This window comes from Stenella coeruleoalba (genome assembly GCF_951394435.1).
Source record: "Stenella coeruleoalba genome assembly, chromosome: 5".
NCBI classification, from domain to species: domain Eukaryota; kingdom Metazoa; phylum Chordata; class Mammalia; order Artiodactyla; family Delphinidae; genus Stenella; species Stenella coeruleoalba.
Window position 1 is genome coordinate 60,833,098 of NC_137150.1, and position 23,761 is coordinate 60,856,858.

Sequence of the window (23,761 nt, forward strand, 5' to 3'; positions counted from 1 at the left end):
CAATTAATTAAAAAATTTTTGAGTCAGAAAAAAAAGCTGAACCCACCTTGGTGTGTCCACAAACTTCTCAATCAGCATCCCATCATCATTGAAAGACTTCTTAGCTTCCCTCCGCGCTGATTCTAATTGCTCTTGAAATTCTTTTTCGGATCTAATGATCCTCATACCCTAATATGGAAAGATAGTTACGACTACAACATAAGTAAAACAAATTAGATAGCCCAAAACGGAAAACACGAGCATGCGCAATCTTACTTTTCCTCCTCCACCACGGATGGCTTTAATCATGACGGGGTAACCGATTCTCCTAGCATGCTCTTTCAGGCATTGGTCTGATTGGTCCTCACCGTGATAACCTTCCACAACAGGCACTCCAGCAGCAGCCATGATGGATTTGGCTGTGCTTTAGAATAAAAAAACCAAGATGTCCTAAATCTATGGATTATTTCATACAAGAGAAACACAAATACTTCCTAGTCTATAAAATACAATGGAAGTTTAAAAATAAAACATTCCATAGGTAAAAGGACTATAGTCTGAGACAACAAATATTAATACAAATGTTAAAATATCTATTAGTTTTCTCAATCCAGTTTTCATGTGGTAGCTCATCCCACCTTGTTTTTAATCTCCCAAAACTGATTAACATATTGATTAGAAACACTAATTAGTTGAATATTTTCTGTAACTCACTGTAGTGGCAAATAAATAACTTTTGCCTATGATGACAAAAGGGTATAATTAACGTGTCTATTATAGTTAAAACAAACCATTTCAATTAGTCTTCCTATGGTTGTATTTAAAAGATATAAACTTGGGCTTCCCTGGTGCGCAGTGGTTGAGAGTCCGCCTGCCGATGCAGGGGACACGGGTTCGTGACCCGGTCCTGAAAGATCCCACATGCCGCGGAGCGGCTGGGCCCGTGAGCCATGGCCGCTGAGCCTGCGCATCCGGAGCCTGTGCTCCGCAACGGGAGAGGCCACAACAGTGAGAGGCCCGCATACCGCAAAAAAAAAAAAAAAAAAAAAGAAAAAAGATATAAACTCATACCTCTTTATACCCATGTCTCTAATTGCTGATGAAGGAGGACCTATAAAAATAATTCCTTCTTGCTTACACAGTTCAGCAAATTCCATGTTTTCTGAGAGAAAACCATATCCCGGATGGATAGCCTAGAAAGGAGAAATGAAAGGATAAACCTTCTAGTGCTCCCCTGGCAGACTCTGATGCAGGTGATGGAATCTTCCTCTGGGGAGGCCTCTCCCTATACTGGTGATAGCTATACTATGGTCTCTATCAGAATATGTTTCTAAAGAGGGGTTTCTTTAGAACTTTAATACTAAAGTCCTAAAGCCTTACCCAAACCAGAAATATCTGTATTTCTTTTCATTATGGTAATACACACATCAAATTTACCATTTTAACCACTGTTCAGTGTATAGCTCAGTGGCATTAAGTACATTCACAATGCTGTGCAACCATTACCATCATCCATCATCCCCCAAAGAAACTCTGTATCTATTAAATAGTAATTCCCCATTCCCTGATAACCTCTATTTTACTTGCCATCTCTATGAATCTGCCTATTCTCCGTACCTGATAAAAGTGGAATCATACAATATTTGTCCATTTGTCTCTGGCTTATTTTATTTAGCATGATGTTTTTCAAGGTTGATCCATGTATCACAATTTCATTACTTTTTATGGCTGAATAATGATCCACTGCAGGTATATTTCACATTTTGTTCATCCATTCACCTGTTGATGGACGTGTGGATTGTTTCCATCTTTTGGCTATTGTGAATAATGCCACTATGAACACTGGTGTTCAAATACCTGTTTGAGTTCCTGCTTTAAATTCTTTTAGGTATTGGGTTGGCCAAAGAGTGCCTTTGGTTTTTAAGTAAAAATAAAAGACACATTTTTCATTTTTACCATGAACTTCATTGAACAACGTATTCACCCTTTTGTTCCACTACCTTCTGCCATTTTTCAGACAACTTCATAATTCCATCTTCCCAAAACTTTTTATCTTTTTGAGCAAAGAACTGTTCCAGGTGCCTTTTACAGTCTTCCAGGGAATTGAAATTTTTTCCATTAAGAGAATTTTGTAAAGACTAAAATAAATGGAAATCCGAAGGTGCAATGTCTGGTGAATATGGTGGATAAATCAGAACTTCCCAGCCAAGCTGTAACAGTTTTTGCCTGGTCAACAAAGAAACATGCGGTCTTGCGTTATTCTGACAGAAGATTATGCGTTTTCTGTTGACTAATTCTGGACGCTTTTCATAGAGTGCTGCTTTTAGTTGGTCTAATTGGGAGCAGTACTTGTTGGAATTACTCGTTTGGTTTTCCAGAAGGAGCTCATAATAGAGGACTCTCTTCCAACCCCACCATATACACAACATCACCTTCTTTGGATGAAGACCGGCCTTTGGTGTGGTTGGTGGCGGTTCATTTCACTTGCCCCACGATCTCTTCCATTCCGCACTATTGTACAGTATCCACTTTTCATCACCCATCACAATTTGTTTTAAAAACTGAACATTTTCGTTACGTTTAGATAGAGAATCACATGCGAAAATATTTTTGTTTTGCTTAACTTATGTGGAACCCAAACATCAAAGCGATTACCATAAGCAAGCTGGTGCGAATGATCTTCAACGCTTGATTAGGATATTCTGAGTTTGTCGGCTATCTCCTGCGTGGTATAATGTTGATTGTTCTCAATTAATGTCTCGATTTGATCGCTATCAACTTTAACTGGTCTACCCGACAGTGGAGCATCGTCCAGCGAGAAATCTCCAGCACAAAGTTTCGCAAACCACTTTTGACATGTTCGATCCAGCACCTTCTCCATATACTGCACAAATCTTTTTTTTGCATTTCAGTTGCGTTTTTACCTTTCTTGAAATAATAAAGCATAATATGCCGAAAATGTTGCTATTTTTCTTCCATCTTCAGTATTAAAATGGCTACACAAAAATTCAGCAATTTTGATAAGTCTTTTTTATTTATTATTATTTTATTTATTTATTTATATATTTTTTTGTGGTATGCAGGCCTCTCACTGTTGTGGCCTCTCCCTTTGCGAAGCACAGGCTCCGGATGCGCAGGCCCAGCGGCCATGGCTCACAGGCCTAGCCGCTCCATGGCATGTGGGATCTTCCCAGACTGGGGCATGAACCCGTGTCCCCTGCATCGGCAGGCAAGTTCTCAACCACTGTGCCACCAGGGAAGCCTGATAAATCTTTTTTAAATGACGCTGATATGACAGCTGTCACATACAATCTAACAAAATTGTTTCAAATGCAGTTAAAGACAACTAAGTGCTACTAGAGCCACCTTACGGAAAAAAACGAATGAATCTTTTGGCCAGCCCAATATACACGAAATGTCAAGTAATATCAGCAAGCAGGAGTAAAGGGCTTCAGAGTGGTAAGGGGAGTGGGTGGTTGTTTGCCGTGTCTCCATATAAAGCTGGCCTAGAACTGAAACCACGTATCCAAAAGCTGAAAAGAGCACCCTAGCATAATATTAACTCATTTAGCTTCAGGTCACTATCTGCCGATGCTACCTTTCCAGAAAAAAAGCTAAGAAGCAAACAAAAGTTCATAGAGTACTAAAGTCTATATATACTTCAGTGAAAGGGGACCCCCCCCTCATATTTTAACCTAATCACTTGCAACTCACTCAGAGTTTTAAGAAATTTATTTACTTGGCTTTCTAGGCCACAGAAGAGGAAAATCAGTAACTGAATGACAGCAAGACTGCTAAGAGAAACATGCTGACAGTGAAAAGGGAGGAAACAGAGGAAAGCAAAAAGGCTTAAATGGTTTAGTGAGGAATAAGGCAACTCTCCAACTTCAATAGTTCTGAGGGCATTTTTGTTCTTTTAAAATAATAATTAAGTATGTTTAATTATAACCAAGAGAATGTAAAAATAAAAAGCGTATCCAACCCTATTTCAAAATAGTTATGTCCAAAGAACATTTCAAAACAAAAGCAGTAAGCTTCAGATGTCTGGGAAACTCATGTGAATAGAAAAACCCACATCTTAGTGACAGCAAACAGCAAAATGCTAGATAGTGAATAAAATGCTAAATAATCACATTCTGATGTCAGCCTGGAGTTTTGCTCCTTTTAAACCGAAGTTTAATTTTAGTCATTTTTCATGAAATGTCAAATACTATTTATATTAGGCAAAGTAAAACAGGTCTACATCCCAGTCCTCCCTGGTTTTTTAACAGCTTTTTTAAATGTATGCTTTACAATGCATAACATTCACTCATTTCCAGTTTGATGAATTCAGCACATTTATACAATTGTGCTGTAACTGGACTATAAATATAATCCGTTTTAGAACACTTCTACCAGAAGTTCCTATGTACCCATGTGCATAGATGATCAATCCTTGCTCACAGAACCAGGCAACTACTGACCTGCTTTTTCTCTCTATAATTTCGCCTCTTTTAGAGTCTCACACAATGGAACCATATAGTCCGTAGCCTTATATGTATGGCTTCTTAAACTTAGCATAATTTTCTGTGGCTCACCCACAAACAAAAAATGAAATACTGGTGCATGCCACAACATGGATGAATATAGCACATTTGTTTACAGATTGTATGGATATACCATATTTTGTTTTTTATTAATTTGGATTTTTCCCAGTTTCTGGCTATTATGAGTAATGCTGTTATAAACATGCATGTACAAGTCTTCATTAATTTTTCTCAGCAATGTTTTATAGTTTTCAGTACATAGGTCTTGAATTGCTTTTGCTAACTTTATTACTAAGTATTTGATTTTCTTAGAAGTTATTACAAATGTAACCGTTTCCTTAATTTCATTTTCAAAGTGTTGGTTGCTAGCCTCCTTTCTTTTGGAACAGATACTTAATTTGACAGAACCCTGATTAACTAGATAAATACTCTCCCTTCATAACTAAGAAGAAAAGCTGCTGTCTCCTTGCAAAAAATAATATTCAAACACATTATGGGAATGGTCTCAAGAAGTTTAGTTTCTCTTAGGGTGAACACTTTAATATATCCAAACCACAGTATCCTCGAGCATTTGAATGGATTAAAAAGGAAATCTAGGGCTTCCCTGGTGGCGCAGTGGTTGAGAGTCCGCCTGCCGATGCAGGGGACACGGGTTCGTGCCCCGGTCCGGGAAGATCCCACATGCCGCGGAGCGGTTAGGCCCGTGAGCCATGGCCGCTGAGCCTGTGCGTCCGGAGCCTGTGCTCCGCAACGGGAGAGGCCACAACAGTGAGAGGTCCGCGTACGGCAAAAAAAAAAAAAAAAAAAAAAAAAGGAAATCTAACAATACTACTATTACCAGCAGGCTAATTCCAAGCCATCAGGCATGTATCTAGCTGCCAATTCACCCTGGTGGATCACAGGATTGTAAGCCTGTTTAGATTGTTCATCCCATAGGACTAATATGCCTTTAACAATAAAGACAGAAAACTGGCGTCATCTCCTACCCTTAAATCTCTGCCAAAATAATTTCTCCCATGTTTTTAGTTTGTGTCTATTCGGCTCTGTGCTTGTTCAAGCATATGCACAGGTCCAAAGTTGTTGTTGTTGTTATTAGCTCTGTCTTCAGCAAAAATGAGATGTGTCCTTTCCGTGGTGGAGGGGACAAGCCATACTCTTCAAATTCTTTTTTTTTTAACATTTTTTTATTTTTGGCCGTGTTGCGTGGCTTGCAAGATCTTAGTTCCCTGACCAGGGATCAAACCTGGGCCCCCGGCAGTTTAAGTCTGGAATCCTAACCACTGGATCACCGGGGAACTCCCTCAAAAATTCTTTTTTTTTTTCCTTCAAATTCTTATTACCAAGAATTTCCTACCCCAATCTGTGATTCTTATGACATTTGGATTTCCTTTTGGTCAACCACATAGATGACCAGTATTTAGTTAAATAACTTGCTATATTCATTAAAGTTATTTGTCAGTGATTTTGAAACATCTCAAACAAAGTTATTCATTCCTGGTGGCACATTAAAAGAAACTGGAGCACTTTTACAAAACATTCATGTTCAGAAGCTAATCCAGATAACTAAGGGAATAAGTGAGGTCTGGCAAAAGCTTTTCACTAAAGAATAATATACTTACAAAAAAATGCACATTATAAGTATACAGCTTTTATAAACATAGTTTTCATAAACTGAATACACCTGTGTAGACAACACTCAGCTCAAAAAATAATCACTAGCCTTCCACCAGAGAGCATAAAGCTCCCTTCTAGGTGACTTTAGGCCCCTCCCACAGTACTGTATCAACATACTCTTTAAAAGGTTCCTCAGTGATTCTAATCTTCAGCCAGCACTTACTACTACTACCTCTTTCCCAGCCAGAGAAGACCTGAGAAAACTGACTGTCAAGAGGACTAGCCTAATGAGCATGCTTACCATTACATCTTTTAGATTCTCTCAGTACAGCCATGTTACCAGGCAAATCACCAGAAATTTAGCTCAAGTGTAAATTTTACTCTAGCATCTATAAAAACGCCTATGTTAAAATGGCCACATTTAGAAGTCTACATGGAAACACAAAAGACCCCAAATAGCCAAAACAAACTTGAGAAAGAACAGAGCTGGAGGAATCATGCTCCCTGACTTCAGACTATACTACAGAGCTACAGTAGTCAAAGCAGTATGGTACTGGCACAAAAAGAGACACACAGATCAATGGAACAGGATAGAGAGCCCAGAAAAAATACCCACACACTTGTCAATCAATCTACGACAAAGAGGCAAGAATATACAATGGAGAAAAGACAGTCTCTTCAATAAGTGGTGGGAAAACTGGACACCTACATGTAAAAGAATAAAATTAGAACATTCTCTAACACCATATACAAAAATAAACTCAAAATGGATTAAAGACCTAAATGTAAGACCAGATACTATAAAACTCCTAGAGGAAAACACAGGCAGTACACTCTTTGACATAAATTGCAGCAATATTTTTTTTGATTCATTTCCTAAAGTAAAGGAAATAAAAGCAAAAATAAACAAATGGAACCAAATTAAACTTAAAAGCTTTTGCACAGCAAAGGAAACCATTGCCAAAACTAAAAGACAACCTATTGAATGGGAGAAAATGTTTGCAAATGATATGACTGATAAGCGATGAATATCCAACATATATAAACAGCTCATACAACTCAACATCAAAAAAACAAACCACCCGATTAAAAAATGGGCAGAAGAACTGAATAGACATTTTTCCAAAGAGGAAATGCAGATGGCCAACAGGCACATGAAAAGATGCTCAACATCACTAATCATCAGGGAAATGCAAATCAAAACCACAATGAGATATCACCTCACAACTGTCAGAATGGCTACCATCAAAAAGAACAGAAATAACAAATGTTGGCGAGGATATGGAGAAAAGGGAACACTTGTACACTGTTGGTGGGAATGTAAATTGGTGTAGCCACTGTGGAAAACAGTATGGAGGTTTCTCAAAAAACTAAAAATTGAACTACCATATGACCCAGCAATTCCACTCCCAGGTATATATCTGAAAAAAATAAAGACACTAATTTGAAAAGATACATGCACCCCAATGTTCATAGCAGCATTATTTACAATTGCCAAGATCTGGAAGCAACGTAAGTGCCCATCAATAGATGATTGGATACAGAAGATATGGTATATGTATACAATGGAATACTACTCGGCCATAAAAAAAGAATGAAATTTTGCCATCTGCAGCAACATGGATGGACTTGGAGAGTGTTATGTTAAGTGAAATAAGTCAGACAGAGAAAGACAAATACTTTATGATATCACTTATATGAGGAAATCTAAAAAATACAAGAAACTAGCAAATATAACAAAAAAGAAGCAGGGAATTCCCTGGTGGTCCAGTGGTTAGGACTTGGCTCTCACTGCCAGGAGCCTGAATTCGATCCCTGATTGGGCAACTAAGATCCCATAAGCCGTGCTGCGTGGCCCAAAAAAAAACAAGCAGACTCACAGATATAGAGAACAAACTAGTGGTTACCAGTGGGGAGAGGGAAAACAGAAGGGGCAAAATTGGGGTAGGAGATTAAGAGGTATAAACTATTATGTATAAAATAAGCTACAAGAATATATTGTACAACATGGAGAATATAGCCAATATTTTGTAATAACTGTAAATGGAACATACCCTTTAAAAATTGTATTTGTATAAAAAGAAAGAATTCTACATTTTTGGCAAACTTCTTTCAAAATCATTATGCACATGTCATTCAATGTCCTTTATTACTGGGGTCCCCAACCCCTGGGTCACAGACTGGTACCAGTCCATGGCCTGTTAGGAACCAGGCTGCACAGCAGGAGGTGAGCGGGGGAGGGGGGCAGCGAGCAAAGCTTCATCTGTATTTACAGCCACTCCCCATTGCTCCTGTTACTGCCTAAGCTCCACCTCCTGTCAGATCAGCGCCGGCATTAGAGTCTCATGGGAGTGCGAAACCTACTGTGAACTGCGCATGCGAGGGATCTAGCTGGGGAGTGGCTGCAAATACAGATTATCATCAGCAGAGAGGTTTGACTGTACAGAGACCATAATAAATCAATTGCTTGCAGACTCATATTAAAACCTTATCAGTGGGCTTCCCTTGTGGCACAGTGGTTAAGAATCCACCTGCCAATGCAGGGGACGCAGGTTCGAGCCCTGGTCCGGGAAGATCCCACGTGCCGCGGATTAACTAAGCCCATGCGCCACAACTACTGAGCCTGCGCTCTAGAACCCATGAGCCACAACTACTGAAGCCCTTGCACCTAGAGCCCGTGCTCCACAACAAGAGAAGCCACCGCAATGAAAGAGTAGCCCCCATTCACCGCAACTAGAGAAAGCCCACACAGCAACGAAGACCCAACGCAGCCAAAACTAACTAAATAAATAAAATTTTAAACCCCCAAAAAAACCCCTATTGGCGAGTGGCAAGTGAAAACAAGCTCAGGACTCCCACTGATTTTGCATTATGGTGAGTTGTATAATTATTTTATTATATATTACAATGTAATAATAATAGAAATAAAGTACACAATAAATGTAATGTGCTTGAATCATCCCCAAACCATCCCCCTACCCTGCACCCGGTCTGTGGAAAAATCGTCTTCCACGAAACCAGTCCCTGGTGTCAAAAAAGGCTGGGGACCGCTGCTTTATTAGAAGGATCAATATGATTCTTCTTCCAAGTCAAAGTGAGGGCAAGGTTTGCTCCCTTAATTGATAAATATCCTCTTATTAAAGAGCCCTGTAAATTGTAACCCACCAAATTTCCTTTTTGATCAGGGCTGCCAGGAAGAACTAAAGAAGCTTTCCTTGGCCTAAGTTTTCTGACTTAATTCCAACCACTATGCCCCAATAATAGTCCCATATTACTTATTTTTTGTTTTTATCTTAGTCTTAACCACTATCTGTAATGTTGCAAGTCACCTCAAATCTTGAATATCCAGGCAAAATGTGTGAAAATTATTTACTCTTTTCTCATTGTTTGTGTTATTAACATAACATCTAACATAATACTAATCCAGATAGACAGAGTTCACAAATTCTCCAGAATTAACATATCATAAATTTGCTAGAGTCGTTACTTAAAGACATAGGTAATAGGGCTGAGAGTCAGGATACTTTTGTTTAATTCTTTCTCTTTCAATGATGAGATGAGTTTTACTTTCAAAGCACCCGAAGACCTTGAAAAAATGCTAATTATGCATAAAAATGTAAATTACAGTGGGCTTGGAGTGTGGCCTAAGAAGTTGCATTTCTACCAAATGATGCCATGGACCACACTTTGAGTAGTGAGACTAGACGATTTTGAGTATCACGTATCCTGTGCATTTTATATTTGTAAAATGGCGGTAATAATACTGTCTAATGTAAGCTCAAACATGCGATAAGTACAAAGTGACAATTATGTTAAAGTCCCTGGATTCCTAAGGGCCTTTTACTCCAAATGATAACTAAAAAGCTTTAGAAACAAGCATATTTTAAATACCTGTGTGTATAAATTAGTGCCTACATTGTTCAGTCTAGAAACTCTGATTCTAAAGATGCAGAAACACATAAATACAAAACAACTGCATATATTCATTAATTCAAATTAATGACCCTCTGTGCCAGGTCATGGAAATGTTAGGAGGTAGAGAAAATAAGTCTCAGTTGTGGGTTCTTCTCTTAAACAGAGCACAATTGAGTTGAGGAGTCATGATATGCATTAAAATTTTTAAACAAGAAAATGGCTAATTAAGTATAAAGATGACTGGAACAGGAAAGCAAATGCTAAAGGAAAAGGGAGACATCAGTGTGACTGGAGTCAAGAAAGTAATTGTAAGAGGCAGGAATTCCAGTGCCAGTGAAGGGCAAGACTGCTGCAATTGACTCCTAATTATTCTGCCTGCTGTGTTTGTTACCACCCCACCTTTGCCCCATCCCACTAGCCTATTCCCCACGGGCAGCCACATGATCTTATTAAAATATAAATCAGATCACCTCCCTCCCCTGCTTAAAATCCTCCAATAGCTACTTAGAATGAAATGCAAACTCCTTACTAAGGCCTATAATGCTCTAAATGATGCTGCCTCTACCACTCTCAACTTCATCATCTACCACCTTCCTCCTGTGTCAGTTGGTTTTCCAGCTCCAAATCCAACCTTCCATACTGAGTTAGTTTGGCGACAGGGCCCTGCAAATTACTGTTCTTGCCACTTGGTTTCCTATCAGGTTCCACCAGCAGGGGTCACTGTAGGGAAACTGGAAGCCAGGGAAGCTTCCTGTTCTTCCACCCTGGGCAGCAGCAGTTCCCGTGTTTAGTCTCTCTTGGAACTTCCAGAACCAGCCTCATTATGCTCCCTGCAGCCAGGTAGGGCCCCTCTATAGAGAACTGAGTAAGAGCTGCAGAAGGTCCTTCCTCCAACCTCTTCCTCAGCCCAAGGGGTCGTTATCAGTATCTGTAGTTTTATCATTAGGTAATTTCAAAATACTTTTTTCTCTTCTAGTCCTCTAACACTGGTAGAACTAATCCCTAAATTAATCTCCCTCTGTTGAAATATCTAATGGAATTTCAGTTTTACTAACTGGATCCTGAATGACACAGCCCCTCATTGCCTTCACTCCATCCACACTGAATATTTTTGTCCCTTGAACACAAGTTTATACTCATCTCAGCGTCCTCCCAAGTGACTGAACCTTCCTTGTCAAGTGCTTCATATGGCTGGCTCCTTCTCATCAGGCAGGTCCCTGTTCAAGTGTCACCTCTTCAAAGAGGCCTCCACTGATCACCCTATTAAAAAGCATTTCCTAACCAGTCTTTACTCCCTTATCTGGCTTTATTTTCTTCCCACCACTTATAACATTCCGAGTTATATTAGTTCTTTACCCATTTAAATATTGGGTTGGCCCAAAAGTTCGTTCAGGTTTTTCCATAACATCTTACAAACAAACTTTTGGGCCAACACAATATTTATTTTCTGCCTCAACTACAAGAGTGTAGCTTCAGACACAGGGTATAAACCGTGTTAGTCATTGCTGCATACATGCTTTCTTTTTTTTTTTCTTTTATACATGCTTTTTAAAAAAATATTTATTTGTTTGGCTGCATCAGGTCTTAGTTACGGCACGCGGGATCTTCGTTGCAGCATGTGGGATCTTTCGTTGCGGTGCTCAGGCTTCTCTCTAGTTGTGGTGTGCAGGCTCCACAACTATTGAGTGCATGGACTCAATAGTTGCAGCACATGGGCTCTAGAGCACGTGGGCTTAGTTGCCCCATGGCATGTGGTATCTTAGTTCCCCAACCAGGGATCGAACCTGTGTCCCCTGCATTTGAAGGCGGATCCTTTACCACTGGAAGTCCCTGCATACATGCTTAGAAGCTGGCACAAAGGAGGAGACCAAGTAATGTTTGCTGAGTGAATAAATGCATGAATGATATGAGAAGGAGGAAAAGAGCATTTCCAGCACACGGAACAATATAAGCAGATGCCTAGAGAAATAAGCATGATGTGTAAAGACAGAGAAAAGTTCATTGCAACCATTAGAAACAAGTGACAATGAGAAATAAGTTTTGACAAATACTGGAAACTCTTAAATGCTAGGCTGAAGAGTTTGAACTTTATCTTGTAACCACAAAAGATTTACTCACTAGGGAATAGGATGAGAAAGGGGTGAAGTTATTGAGAAAAAAAAAAAGAGCAGGTGGTAATAATGAAACAAGGGTTTAAGAAACATCTGTCTTACATCTGTCTTGCAGTAAAAACAACTGCTAGCAGTTATCTATCTAGCACAACTCATTGGATGGGCAAGGGATTTACAAGTAGGGAAACCAGCTGAGAATCAGAAATCCAGATAAGAGATCATAAGGTCTGGCTGTGTGATTAAAAAGAACAACTTCTGGAGACATTTCAAAGAAAGATTCAACACAAGTTGGTTCCTATTTTATTTTGAAGGATGACAGATACAGTAACAGCAAACTTTTGAGTCTGGGATATTGGAAAACAGGGAGCGGGGCCTTAGAATGAGACTGGGAAGTCAAGAGGGAAAAGGATTTCTTTCTTGATTCTATTTTTCCTTGTAATTTAGAGCACCACCTATTTCTCCCAAAGAATCCGATGTTCCTAGGATCTGGCTTTGAAGGTAGAAGAGCTGAATTCCCTCTTAATTTAAATTTGTAATTAAACCCTCCCTCCACCTGTTTCCCCAAAGATCTAAAGTGCACAGGACTCAGTAAGACGGTAGCGTGTCTGAGGAGTGAGAAGCCACACGCCTACTTTACAATAACAATCCCATAATCAAATGTAAAAATCTTGGAAACAGCTAAACATAGAGAACGAGTTCTGTAAATAATAAGCAATTTTGTGTAACCTGTACAAAACTTATTCCTTGGGGCTTCCCTGGTGGCGCAGTGGTTGAGAGGCCGCGTGCCGATGCAGGGGATGCGGGTCCGTGCCCCGGCCCGGGAGGATCCCACATGCTGCGGAGCGGCTGGGCCCGTGAGCCGTGGCCGCTGAGCCTGCGCTCCGCGGCGGGAGGGGCCACAACAGTGAGAGGCCCGCATACCACAAAAACAAAAAAAACCTTATTCCTTTTGCTATGCAAATTTCTTCTTTTTGGGGGCCATACTACGTGGCATGTGGGATCCTAGCTCCCCAACCAGGGATGGAACCTGCGGCCCCTACATTAGAAGTGCAGAATCCTAACCAATGGACCGCAAGGGAAGTCCCTGCAATGCAAATTTCTTCATGACTCTTTTACCTGTGCAGCGGAGATCTTGGCCACTTGAATGATTTTCTCCATAGAAAGGTAGCTCTGCTGTGAGGGAGCAGGGCCGATGGAATGTGCTTCATCTGCCTGTTGAAGGAATATTACATGCTTAAAAGACCACACAGCTGGTACACACTAGTACGTTATACAGAACTGCTGCTGGGTCATCTTATTATTATAAATAAAAATGCTGGCTCCTAAGAACAATGCAAGAATTGAGAAACACAAGCAGCAGCTCATGTCTATGTTATAAAAATAAGCCAGTTTGGAATCTTTCGCAGGAGGAGGGTACCAAAACTTGACTTTTATGTATAAAACACACAGAGTGAAATTAAAGTGCCTTGGGTTAGAAGGCAAGAGGCATTAGTCACAGTATTAATATTAGCAACAATAGTAACCTTAAATGTAGTTAATGCCAAAAATGTACAATTTGACAAAAGAGACAAAATATACAACAGATGTATACAGTAAGAAATAAAAGTTTCCTTAAGTTTATATACTTATTAGAGTATGATAATACCCCTTCTATACATTTATGAACTATTTTTATATTGTCCCTTAAAACTTTCATATAATCATAGCACCCCTTGAGGCAGACCAGATACACAATATCATTCATTCATTCAAAGACTTACTGAATGCCATGCTTTGAGGTGAAGCTGCCTATACATCAGTAAATAGGACAAGTGTCTCTGTCTAGAGGAAGAGACAAACATCAAACATACATTCACACACTTAATGACAGCTGTGATAAAGGCCAAGAAGGAAAAACAGAGGACACAATGCAGGTAAGAGGAAGAGGATCAGGTTTAGTCTGGTCAGGGAAAGGCTGGGAGGGAAGGTCAAGGGGCTCCTTGACCTGGGACCTGGCCAGGCAAATAGGAGGAGGGGGTGGAGTTCGGAACAGGAATGGAGATGGGGCCAAGCCTCACTGGCAGAGAAAACAACACATACGAAGGTCCTGGGGTGGGAAGAAATCTGGCTCATTTGAGGGACTGAAGGAGGCTTGTGTGGCTGGAGCAATGAATAAGGGGTCAGGGACCAGACATGTGACTGGAAGACAGCGGGATGCAGATTTCAGAGGGCCTTGTGCGAGGTTAAAGCTTTGGATTGTCTCCCAAGGGGACACATGATGAGACTTTTTAAAGTATGTGTTTTTAATTTAAACTTTTAATTCCACAATACACAAATCCATTCTCATTCTAAAGACTGTGAACAATAATACAGAAGCAAAGGAGTCCTTTGGCATTGCCCCTCTCCCTCACTCTAAACTCCTTCCAGATATAATCTCTATGATCAATTTGGGACATACCTTTCCATATCCACATTCCTATTTATTTGAATATATTTATATAAACATACAACAGTTTTAGTTTTTGTTTTTACACCAATAGGATCAAACTCTAGAGTCATCTTCTGCAATTGCTTTTTTCACTAACAGTATGTCTTGAGAGCTCTTTCCTTACTAGTACACACGTCTACCTCATTTTTTTATAACAATTGCATAATGTTCCACAGTATGAAGGTACCATAGTTCATTTAATCAGGCACCTCTAAATGGACATTTAAGCTGTAATGGCAAAAGGATGCCAGCAGCATCTTGTGCATGCCTCTAGGTGCACATATGTGTGAGTATGTCTCTGGACAGAGATCTAGAGGAGTGTTTGCAGGGCTGGGTGAAAGATATGACATTTTAATCGCTCCTGGTTAATCATCCCTTGAAATGGTGTCACTAATATACATTTCCATCAATAACCTAATTTCTAACCACATTAACCAACACTGAATATTATCCATCTTTTAAATTATTGATAATCTGGAGGATGATAAAAAGGTTTAAAGCATTTAAAGCATAGGAGTAACATGAAAAAATCTGATTTTTAAGCTATCAGTCTGGCTGAAGTGTAGAAAATATTGTGAGAGGGGGTCAAGGGTAAAGTAGGGAGACCACATACAAGGCTACATACAGCATTTGACCAGGCGAAGATGACAGCGGCTTTGACTTAAGGTGCAGGTGGAAGACGGCAGAAAGAAGTGGAAAGAAATGTTTGAGAAGCAGAATTAACAGCAATTGGAGATTGTCTAGATGGGGAAGGGGGAAGGATGTAGAGACGGGAGGAAGATGGGAGATATTCAAAGACTTCCAGATCTCTGGCATTATTATTTTTATGAGCGATGGTGTTGCCACCTACTGGGTTAGGGAAGTCTGCAAGAAAAGCATGCTCAGTACAGATGAAAGGTGAGGAGTTCAATTTCAGACATATTGATTTGGTGCCCATGCAGGTGGAGGTGTTGAGTGGGAGGCTGGATAGACATGTATCATGTTCAAAAGAAAGTCTGGGCTAGAAATAGACATTTGGCAGTTTTTAGCAAAGCCACAGGACTTGATGATATGATCTAGAGTGACAGTATACAGTGAGAAAAGAAGAAAATGGAAGATTCTTAACAGGGGAGAGGAGAAGGACTCCACAGCACAGGAAGACAACTAGCCTTGGATGGGAAGAGGACAGATGCAGATGCAGCGAGCAGATTCTGTGGCAGGAAGCTCAATTCTACGTCCTCTGTGACTCAAGATCATCTGCTGAGAATAGGTGGTAGAGGGAGAGTCAGAGGTTGGAATGGAGCAAAACTGGTTTGAGATAGTCCCTGTACAGAATTCAAGGGAAAAGTGGCAGTGTGGAAAGCCCAGGTGAAGCTGGTTGTAATTTTACAGTTAAGTCAAGGCTCAGAAACATTAAATGACTTGTCTAAGATCCCTTGGCCAGTAACTGGTAGTTGCTAAGACTGACCTCGAACCTTTTCCTGGTACATCAGGGATCTGGATGTGCGCCACTGACAGTGTGATCTGTGGGTCAGCCACCTTCTCTGAGCCGTTTTAACCAATCCTTGATGAGACAGGACCTTGCCTAGAAGTCACCTACACCACTAGGCACACAGTGTAGTTTCACTGGTGTTACGTTTGGAAAAGGTTCCCAAGATAAATTTTTAGTGAGCAGTCTGAACTTACCTACTTAGACACTGTTAATACTAGCAAATATAAACCGTCAACAAAGAAGTAAAATACTGACACAATAAACAAATACAATCACTTACAAAATTTGACTTCCAGTCTTTAACAACGTACCATGTCAACATGCATGGAATTCCTGTCGGCCTCACTATAAACAGCCACAGACTGTACACCCATTTTTTTGGCTGTTCGTATCACCCTGCAGGCAATTTCTCCTCTGTTTGCAATGAGGACCTTGGTAATGTTTCGTCCTGTTTAAAATACCATGAAAATCATATACAAATGTTACTGGGGAATTAAGGAATGAGAATGCAAAATATAGTTGTCCCTCAGTATCCATGGCGGACTGGTTCCAGGACCCCTGCAGACACCAAAACCCACAGATGCATAAATACTAATACTATATAAAACAGTGTAGTATTTGCATATAACCTACCCATGCCCTCCAGTTTACTTCAAATCATCTCTAGATTACTTATAATACCTAATATAATATAAATGCTACAGGGACTTCCCTGATGGCACAGTGGTTAAGAATCTCCCTGCCAATGTAGGGGACATGGGTTCGAGCCCTGGTCCGGGAAGATCTCACATGCTGCGTGCACCACAACTACTGAGCCTGTGCTCTAGAGCTCGCAAGCCACAACTACTCAGCCCATGTGCCACAACTACTGAAGCCTGTATGCCTAGAGCCCATGCTCCACAACAAAGAGAAGCCACTGCAATGAGAAGCCCATGTGCCGCAAGGAAGAGTAGCCCCTGCTCGCCGCAACTGGAGAAAGCCCGCGCACAGCAATGAAGACCCAACGCAGCCAAAAATAAATAAATTAATTAATTAGTTTTTAAAAAATGCTACATAAACAGTTGTAAGTACAATGTAAATGCTATATAAATAGTTGCCGGTGCATAGCAAATTCAAGATTTGCTTTGGCAACTTCCTGGAATTTTCAAATATTTTTGTTCCTTGGCTGGTTGAACCTGCAGATGCGGGACCTATGGATACTAGAGGGCCAAATGTAAATATTCTATGATATTAACTAGGTTATAAACATTTGTTTTGGTAAAATCAGCATAACAAAGCCTCAAATAACCATTTTAGCTAATATCAGTGCATTTCTTTTCAATGTCCAATATTTGTAGATGTTGCTACTTGTGTAGGGTAAAGTTAGACCTTTGCAGAGATAGGGTCTCTTTAACTTATAGTGTGTCTATTGTCTTTATTGCAGATTGTCTCTCTGTTATCTTCTTTGCCTTTCCTTTTTTTTTGTTGTTTGCTTTGGCTGCACCAGGTTTAGCTACGGGACTCAGGATCTTTGTTGTGGCATGCGGGATCCTTTGTTGCGATGTGCGAGATCTTTAGGTGCAGCATGCGCACTCTTAGCTGTGGCATGCATGCAGGATCTAGCTCCCGGACCAGGGATCAAACCCAGGCCCCCTGTATTGGGAGTGTGGAGCCTTAACCACTGGACCACCAGGGAAGTACCCCCTCATTGTGGGTTGTTTTTTTTTTTTTAACATCTTTATTGGAGTATAATTGCTTTACAATGGTGTGTTAGTTTCTGCTGCCTTTCCATTTTGACTTCGATTAGAATCAATGCCAGTGCGATCAGATCAGGGAGAGCTGTTAATAAGCCTTTAGAAGTCATGAAATTCAAGATACTCTTATTAACATAAATTCTTACTCAGCTTTTTCAATTTAAAATAAAAAGATGCTTTGTTAGGTCAAAGATCAAATTACAATAGCTAAAAAAAAAAAGCAGTTAATAATAACTAAATTTTAATACCTATTTTCTATGCCCCAGGTCCTCTGCTAAACACTCAACTTGGACTTAAATCCTCACAATCATCCTATGAAGTAGAGGCTATTATTGTTATCTCAATTTTAAAAATGAAGATATTAAGATTGAAAGAGATACTGCTTTCCTGAAATCATAGAGCTAAAAAAAATGGTAGCTCCAGGATTTGAACCCAGGTTAGCTTCACTCCAGAATGTGAGCTCTTCATCACTCTGCTCCACTGCCTCTATCCCTCTGTACACAGGGGTATGTGGTTCTTACAATATAAATGAATACTGCACCAGTTCACTGGCATCAGTGTCATATGACATGTTATTGTATTAATAAATAAAATACACTTCCATCATCACACATGAAATAAATGTTTTTGACCGTTTATAATATTTATTTTTCTCAAAAAATAAAGTTTTATATAATTTCAAAGTATGTATTTTGGGACTTCCCTCGTGGTCCAGTGGTTAAGAATCGGTCTTACAATGCAGGGGACGCCAGTTCGATCCCTGGTCGGGGAACTAAGATCCCACATGACACGGGGCAACTAAGCCCGCGCGCCACAACTGCTGAACCTCTGTGCTCTGCAGCCCGCGCGACACAACTAGAGAGAAGCCTGTGCACAACAACAAAGAGCCCACACGCCGCAATGAAGGATCCTGCGTGCCGCAACTAAGACCCGACGCAGCCAAAAAATAAATATGTTTTTAAAAAAGAGAAAAAGCTCAGCATCATTATAAAAAACAAACAACAAACAAAAAACTATGTTTTTCAACAAGGATCTATAGAACCCAAGCTGTCACAAGGGGTGCTAGGGTGAAGCATGCATGTATATGTTGGAGGAGGAGCTACACTCAGTCAACCGGAAGTTACACTTTTAAATGTTTACAGTTGGGAACTCCACGTAACACTTTTTTTGAAATAAAAAAAAAATTCCTGCTACTTGAAAGAACTGTTTTCAAGCACTGATTTAGACCATCATATTTATGCTTTTTCAATTCAATACACTAAAGAGGGTCAAACAAATAACAACATAAACATAAAATGTCCTTAACTATTTACCTATATAGACTCAAAAGCAAGAGAGATTTAACATAAGAGGTGAAAACCATTGACTCAATACTAAGAAAGTAATCATGAAAATTCAAAACTTCAAAAGTATATAAAAACTAATTCTATTATGCACACATTAAATAATTAAACATTTCCCTTTCTTACTTCATAAGCTGAAACAAGGCCAAATCGAAGAGGGTGTCAGTACCTGTGGTAGTTGCATACTTCATGGCTCTTTGCTTCCAAGTCCATCCCCTATAAAATGAATCCAAATGGAATTATGATTAAACAGGATATGTAAGATCTGTCATTGTTCTCTCAAAAAAATCTCAATTTTTAAAAACTTGCAACCAAGTCTAGATATGACTTTAGTTACATTTAAACCTTAAGCCTACAGAGTGATTCAATAAGATTTACTTTGTGGGAAGAAAACGAATCTAGAAATCAAAAGTTACGGTTCTGGCTGTTCTCCCTGGTACTAAGTGACCTTGAGCAGATCACCTAACCGGCTCATTCCTGAGGCTGGCAAATGACCATGGAGTTAGAAACAATTAGAAAGCCAAGGTACTTCAAGATCATCCAGTTCAGCTTGTTTTCAAACTTTTTTCACCAGAACCCAAAGTAAAAACTATGTTTGACTTCACAAGCCAGTACACACACAGAAGTTTCATGAAAGAAAATTGCCCCTATGTTTCGATAGTCCTGTTCTATTCCATTTTATTAAATAAAATGTCCTGGGAAGACCCACAGCTTTGGTACTTGAGTTCCACAAGATGGTTTTCTCAGGAGGCTACTGCTTTCCCACATCTTTCCAATCAACTGACCTCGCTTTCTTGATCTTCAATGGGGAGGTGGGGAATCACAGCATCTTCCCATCACAATCTTCAGATACACTTACCAATAAGATTCAAGGCCTGTCCTGGGCAATGTGTCTATAAAATGGCTGCTTCTTGGTAAATTCAGCTTAAGACTTTGATTCAGTTTTAAGGACACTGCTGAACTAAAGTTTTCTTCTGCCATTTTCCAGTGTAAACCAAGAGACAACCACCTCCCACACACACCACTTAACTATAATCTTCTATCCCAGCAATGTTCTGATTGGTCTATTCCATTTTCCACCATTATCTACACTACAATTTAAAATGGCTTAAAAAACATTAAGAAGTTGCTTCCATGCGATTATTCCATCCTGATTCAAGAATTTCTATACCAGTTTCTCCTCGTTTTTAAAATTCCACCACTAGACTAGATTTCTTTGCTGAGTTACTAAAAAATCATGACACAAAAAGACATGTAAACACCCTATATACTGATAAGATTTTAATTCTACATGCCATTAACAACTCTAACATTTTCCAGGGTGACAACCACTTGAGAATGGTTCTATACATAATAGCTAAGATTTGAGAGGGAGAGGGAAGTGAGAGAAAATGGGTCTGTGTAATATCCTGAAGAGCCCTGGAAACCTAAGAAAAGAAAAATCAGGAGAAAAAGAAGAGCACTAACATTGGTTTCATCAACTGTCATATTTTGCTCTGAGGCTAGTCCTACAATTAAGTAACTGAAAATCTACATCCATAACAATAACTTTTGGACAATAAAAGCAATAAAAAAAAACTTAAGACAGGGTTTCCCTGGTGGCGCAGTGGTTGAGAGTCCGCCTGCCGATGCAGGGGACACGGGTTCGTGCCGCGGTCCGGGAGGATCCCACATGTTGCGGAGCGGCTGGCCCCATGAGCCATGGCCGTTGAGCCTGCGCGTCCGGAGCCTGTGCTCCGCAACGGGAGAGGCCACAACAGTGAGAGGCCCGCATACCGAAAAAAAAAAAAAAAAAAAAAAAAAACAACTTAAGACAAATCATTGAGTCTGCAAAGGCTACATCTATGGATTGATTCATATGCATCAGATTCTGTTTAAGCCTCTTTACATTAATATTAATTCATTTAATTTGCACAGTCTAAGGCACTAGTATTATCTCTTCTAGGGATAGTATCATCACCTTCTCCTAGGTAAAGAAATTGAAGCACTGAGGATAATAAGTAACTTTCTCAAGGTTACTCACACACCCAGAGTAGCAAAGCTGAGACCCCTGCCTTCTGAGTGCAGAGTCTGTGCCCTTCAGCACTAAGCTATACTATGTTTCCAGAATGATGGAGGAGGAGGGAAGAGAAGGCAAAGGAAGCTAAAGAAGCTTGCTACCTGGAAACCTGAGGGTGTCTTCACTGCCAGTAATTGTCTCCGAGGCTTAAAATCTGAAACTGATCTGGAGTCAGGTTAGTTAGAGTGAGCCATCTGATAGCTTTGTTCAAATGTGTGTACAAAGCCGTTGACAAAACCTCTCAGCTCTCCGGAGACAAATTTGCTTTTGTTAACTTGAGTCATTTCAGCAAAGGGAAAGAACTCCAAGAGTCTTTAGCATCCTGGGGCCATTTCTTACCACTAGTGTAAACTAGGGCAAGTCTTTGACCCCTTCGGACTTCACCAGAAGCGGGATCATAACAACGCTCCCCGAAGAGGGAATGCAGTGAAAACACAGTGTTAATGATTAGGAGCTGTACAAGCGTTACTCTTGCCCCTATGGCGAGGGGAGCATGGAGACGGCAGGCTCAGCTCCACCCCTCCCCCACTCCACAAAATTGGACAGAATGCTGAAGGCTGGATGTGTGGAAGGGAGAAGAAAGTGTGTGTCTCCCTCCCGATGCCGAGACTGAAAGCAGAACCTCCCCCGGCCTGGGCTGGAGTTTTTCTTCCATCCTCCCCTCCTCCCTCTCTATCCTCGGTCCCTCCGCGCCTCTCACACGCCGCACGAGTCCATTCACCCCGGGCCCCGACACTGATCCACCGCCCCTCCACCCGCCGTTACCTCGGCGGCAGCAGCAAACTCGGGACTCGCTGCCATCGGTTCCTCTCCGCCGCCACCAGCACGACCGACAACGCAGAGGCCGCCGCCATGTCCCTGCAGCCCCGTCACTCTCCGACGCTTAGACACAGCAGCTGTGCTGTGTCCCACTCACTGCAAAACCTTGCCTCCGCTCTGCAAGCCTGTTGTCCTCCGCCGGCCACCGTCCAGGTCAGAGCCAAGCAATAGGTGAACCGAAGGGGTGGTGGGGGCGTCTCCACCATAACCAATCAAAGAACAGAGCAGGGCTTGGGTGGCGGTGATTGGCCAGTCTGTCCGCGTGCCGTGGGGGTGCGGTTCCCGCTCCCTCCTCCCCTTGCGCCAACCAGAGGAGGGGTCGGCTGTGTCCTCAGCCTTCCTTGGACTCGGATCGCTGTTTCTTCCCTAGGCCCTCGGCGTTCCTTCGTTCTGGAACCCTGCTCCTGACCGTTATTATTAAAGCCGCAAGGAAGTGGGCGAGGCAGAGTCATGGGGAAAAAGTCTAATGGAGTGGAGAGCTCGATAAAATTCTCTAGTGATCTCAAGAATGGATAAAATAAAATAAATAACTACAATTAAATTTAAAACCACCCTGAGCTTTTAAAAAAGTGTTTTAACGGACTGTTGAGGAAAAGAGGAAGTCAAAACCGAATTGCAGAATATCTAGAAAACAAAAGTACTGAAAACACTACATATAAATGCTTATTTGATTTAACTGAAGCCGGGCTTATAGGAAAATTATAGTGAACGTAAATTAATCATCTAATTTAAGGGTTAGAAAAAAATACATAAATAAAGCATAATAAAGTAGTAAAGATTTTTTAAAAAGAAATAAATGAATTAAGAAAACTAATATCGAAGCACTAATAAGTCCAGGAGTTCAGAAAATAAATCAATAAAAAAAATAGTAACTAATCTAATCAGAAGTAAAGGGGAGAAATGCACACTTGCTATGATTAAAAAGAAAAAAAAGGTAAGTGGGGAAAAGGTGCAGGTATAGGAAAAAATTATAAATTTGTAAGAGACTATTTTGCTCAACTTTAAGCAAATAAACTTTGAAAACCTGGATGAAATGGATGCTGTTCAAGATAAGAAAATACAGTTTACCCAAATAGATCCTGAGATAGAAAATCTAATTAAACCATTACCACAGAAGAACAAGAGAATATTATCAAAGACCTATCGTTCCTACTGCCTTTATTTCCACCTTCACCTCCATCCCCAAAGTACGTGACTCACCTTGTTTCACAAGGAAACTCCACCAAAATGGTAAATACTAGTTGACCCCAATGCTATTAGTTCTGACCCAGAGCACAGAAAAAATTGGAAGTCCTCCAAAATCTTAATGAGGTGAGCATAACATTGGTACCAAAATCTAACAAAGATAGCACACACACACACACACACACAACTATAGTCCAATTTCTTCACTTATGAATATTAATGGGAAAATCCCAACTATATTACTAACTAAAGTATCTGGTAGCATATGGAAAGAGTAATACACCATGATTAAGGTTTATTACAGAAATGTAAGAAGATTCAATATTAATATAACTAATTAATCTTATTAATAGTTTAAAAGAGAAAAAATTGTATCATGTTCATAGATGCTTAATAGGTCTTTGATAAAATTCAACATTCATTCTAGATTTTAAGACTCAATAATTCAAGAGTGGTATTGGGACAAGTGGCAAGCCCTCTGGGGGGAAAAAAAGTTGAATCCCTACTCACTCCTCATACCTAACACTAAAATAATTCCA

The 23,761-nt window shown here is 40.3% G+C and overlaps 1 protein-coding gene across 1 annotated transcript in view; it reads right to left on the reverse strand.

Moving 5' to 3' along the window:
* Positions 1-22,168, reverse strand: part of MCCC1 (methylcrotonyl-CoA carboxylase subunit 1) — a 63,633-nt gene extending 41,465 nt beyond the window's left edge. The window contains exons 1-7 of the mRNA XM_079921224.1: positions 21,984-22,168; positions 19,329-19,375; positions 16,395-16,531; positions 13,262-13,357; positions 1,051-1,172; positions 256-403; positions 47-168 (exon numbers count right to left, since the gene is read on the reverse strand). Of these exons, the coding sequence (XP_079777350.1) occupies positions 47-168; positions 256-403; positions 1,051-1,172; positions 13,262-13,357; positions 16,395-16,531; positions 19,329-19,375; positions 21,984-22,072 (761 nt within the window). The 5' untranslated portion in view covers positions 22,073-22,168. The remainder of the gene's footprint in view (positions 1-46; positions 169-255; positions 404-1,050; positions 1,173-13,261; positions 13,358-16,394; positions 16,532-19,328; positions 19,376-21,983) is intronic.
* Between the last annotated feature and the right edge of the window lie 1,593 nt (positions 22,169-23,761).